Source organism: Anarrhichthys ocellatus, unplaced genomic scaffold, assembly GCF_004355925.1.
Source record: "Anarrhichthys ocellatus isolate YVR2014 unplaced genomic scaffold, GSC_Weel_1.0 scaffold57, whole genome shotgun sequence".
NCBI lineage: Eukaryota > Metazoa > Chordata > Actinopteri > Perciformes > Anarhichadidae > Anarrhichthys > Anarrhichthys ocellatus.
The window spans coordinates 2,615,712-2,619,197 of record NW_022280087.1 but is presented as its reverse complement, the minus strand read 5'-3'; the positions used below and the strand labels follow the sequence as shown (position 1 = coordinate 2,619,197).

Below are 3,486 nucleotides of genomic sequence, written 5' to 3'. Positions count from 1 at the left end.
ATTGGTCCGATTTTTATGCGGCTATAAATAGGCTCTGTTGCTTTTTTTAAGGTGTGGGGGATTAGGGGTGCGTGAACCCAGTCGGGATGTAGAAGGGGGTAGCCTAAAAAGTTTGGGAACTGCTGCTTTAACACATCACAGGCTCAGTGTCCTTTCTTTCAGCTCCGCACAGCTGCCGCACAGCCGTAGACCCTCTTCTTGTGTTGTCTTATCCATCTCATGACCCCATAGATTAATCTCTGCAGCCCCTGCTATGAACCACTGTCACGTATAACTCTAAACCTGAGATTCCTTGTTAATAAAGCAATTCTGAAACATTTATTCAGAAGTCAATTTATTTCAGTGATGTTAACAAGCACAAAGCAACCCTTGAGTTTGACAAACCTCTACTGACTGCAGCTGTGCCTCACTCACAGATTATGAACACATCACTGAAGTGTCCTGTTGAAATATTACCAGGCTACTGTCGCCCATACAACGCTGAAAACTATGAGCTGCTGTGGTTGTGTTCTGGATTTATTTGCCCATGCTCTGGGCCGATACACTGATGGAGATGGCTGCTATGGATTCACAGTGTCAAAAACAAATCAACTAACTAGGAATGCAATGAACGTTGATATTCTAATTATCATTAATAACAAATACATTGTGTGCAATAGTCCCGCCTCCCCCCCACAGACAGCGAGCCTCCTCTGTGGAGCCTAACGGTCTCAGTCTTCAGTCCAGAAGTCATCATTTACTGAAAAGCAAGATGTGAGCAACACTACCTACCAGACTGACCCTGACATCACTTACCAGTTACTATGTACAATCATTTACAGCTTTTCCTTGGACAGATATATAATGCAACGACATCTGTAGAGCGTGAGAGAAGCACTCAGTGTCTCAGGACCACTGCTGGGGAGAAATCGGAGGTTTTGAGGACAAAGTCATCTTGAGAATTAAGCCATATGAGAATAAAGTCATGATATTTTAAGCAAAAGTTTGCAAAGAACATCACATTTAATGTAATTACAGATCACATTGCATTGTGCATGATTTTGCATCTTCAGTCCATAAACATATGGAACAGCTACTATTAGTTCTTGCAGATGACTTGTGTTGAGACAATGTCACCGTTTACTACGAGGGATGATTAGTATTTGCTCATAATATTTACTTTGTTCTTGAAATATTGTATTGAAGTAAAATGTCAAGCTAATTTACCACTTTGTCCTTCACAATTTTACAACAGTACTCTGCTAATATTATGACATTATGACTTTATTATTCAGTGTGAGGTATCCCGACACTGCACTAACTGATTCCATCATTGTTCTGTCAGAGGTAATGAGATGACGCAGCTCACACTTCTTTCAGCCGTGTGCTGTGGAAGGTCCACAGTCGGCAGGTCTTTCCATCCTAACCAACCACAGCAGGGGATGTCGCACTCACTGAAGTCAGCAGTCCTTTCAGGCCGAGTTCACAATGGGACGATACCACAGAGTTCCATGCTGCAGCTAGTGTGTAGAGATCCTGTTGTGGACCTGCTGGTAGCACAAGGTGGAGGAAGATTACGAGTCCTCTATAGAGAAAGCTTGGTGTGTGTTGGGGAATCGCCGGGTGTTGTAGTTTGGATTGTCTCTCACTCGCTCTCTGATGTCCCTCTTCACCTGGCAGGAGGACAGACAGTGAGACAGCAGGTCACTGAGAGAATGGCCTTCATATTAAAACTCCTGTTTCCTGTTCTTCATGTATATGAAGCTTACATGGGCTTTATTTTTCTGTTCTTCAAAGCAGTCAAAGGGACCAATCCTCCAGTTCTGTGCTGTTGACGGGCCAACTGTTTTCAAGGTTAAGTCCCTCTGTACATGAAGTCACTTCCAGATACAAATGACCACTCTCATCCTTACAGGCCCCATTAGAAGAATGAGGGTTAAATTGTACCAGCATTAAATTGGGATTTGGCAGTCAGGTAGTAAAATGTATGGAATGTAATTACATAAGTAAAGACTGCATACATAGATGTATTAATTAATCACATTATTTGTATGTTTCTATTTCTTGTTCAACCACAGAGAATCTGCCTCTGAGAACTTCTTGTTCTAGGCTTCTCTGTATTTCTCAGGTGGAGGTGTGTTGATGGCGCAGTGAGGATATATAGCTCTGGAGAGAGGTTTCACAGCTGTGGCTTCTTACGGCCATAATGTCTGGTGTCCAGTCCAAATACACTTAATCATGCATTTCCCATAGTGCCCGGTAAACACCCAAGTCTTTCAAACTCCACATCTCCAGTTTGCAACACAGGTGTTCTGTTAGTAATGTGTCGTCTACAAACCCAAGCTGAGATGACATCATTATGACATCATCAGGATTATTTTCTCACTTAAGAGACTTTTCACAGGCGGAGCAGCACTCTCTATTACGTGTACACTGCCCCTGTAATTATAATGACGTATGAGACAGTTTCAAAATTGATTTCTATTGTTTGGGCCCTTTTTTAATTTTCATATTCAGGATCCAGTGTTTTTTAGAAAAGCGATATGCAGCCACAGTGCCATGCCAGCCAATCATACGAGTCCTACTGGTATCCACGATTCACTCTTGGTGCCTTCATTTCAAAATAATCAGCAGAACTTCACCAAAGACCATGCATCAATACTTATCCTGAGATTTAAGCTAGATGACAATGGACATTATAGGTTAAGATGACTAACAACAATGCTGGCATGAATTCACTTCGGGACATTACCTGTTTGGCATATGCTTCCTGCAACTCTGGCCTCTCCAGCTCCCCCTGCAGGCTGTGTGGGTCAGTGGCAGGATGGGCTCCTGCAGCTCGAGCAGCTTGACTCACTGCGTCTGACAGGGACAGGTGTGGCCCTTCACACTGGGTTGTCTAAGGACAGAAACTAGACTTATAGGAACATTATGATATCTCTGCTTGTCCAGGACAGGGTTATCTTCAGGACATATTTAGCCGAGCTTAGCACAAAGACTGGAAGCATTAGGAAATGGTTAACCTGGCTCTGTCTTCCCACAACGCTGTTCTATCGTATTAGCAAGCAAGCTATTGTCAACAAGTCCCCTCATTTCTTCACTTTGGACAGAGCTCAAACATTTGGACAGTTTCTCTCAGACTACAGAGCACGGCTCACCTTCCTCCTCTTGGCGGGCATACCGTGCAGGTAGGCGTCGGACAGCGGTGGCTGAGCTTTGATCTTCCTCTGAGACAGCATGTCATGTCTGATGATGGGAACCCATTCCTGACAAACACATTATTATACATAGTCAAAATCCAACGAGCGGATCATCACGCTAATTTATGAAACTGATGTGCTACATAGCAATACGTTTATTTCTATAGCGCTTTAAACAACAAAGTGCTTAACATAACATATAAAAAGACATTAAAGTTGAACACCTGGTAGTGAGAGTACAAACACAGTCACTGTTGACATGTGCTCACTATAGACTGTATCTAGCACCGTAGACTGTATCTAGCCC

General features: G+C 43.1%; 1 protein-coding gene across 2 annotated transcripts in view; it reads right to left on the bottom strand.

The window, feature by feature from the left end:
* Nucleotides 1-317: 317 nt before the first annotated feature.
* The window catches only part of bag6l (BCL2 associated athanogene 6, like), a 22,445-nt gene continuing 19,276 nt past the window's right edge, over nucleotides 318-3,486 (bottom strand). The window contains exons 15-17 of one of the 2 annotated variants that reach the window (XM_031871265.1): nucleotides 3,138-3,245; nucleotides 2,732-2,878; nucleotides 318-1,652 (exon numbers count right to left, since the gene is read on the bottom strand). In XM_031871265.1, coding sequence (XP_031727125.1) covers nucleotides 1,554-1,652; nucleotides 2,732-2,878; nucleotides 3,138-3,245 — 354 coding nt within the window. In that variant the 3' untranslated portion in view covers nucleotides 318-1,553. Of the gene's footprint in view, nucleotides 1,808-2,731; nucleotides 2,879-3,137; nucleotides 3,246-3,486 lie in introns of both variants that reach the window. The other variant, XM_031871266.1, reaches the window with a different exon arrangement.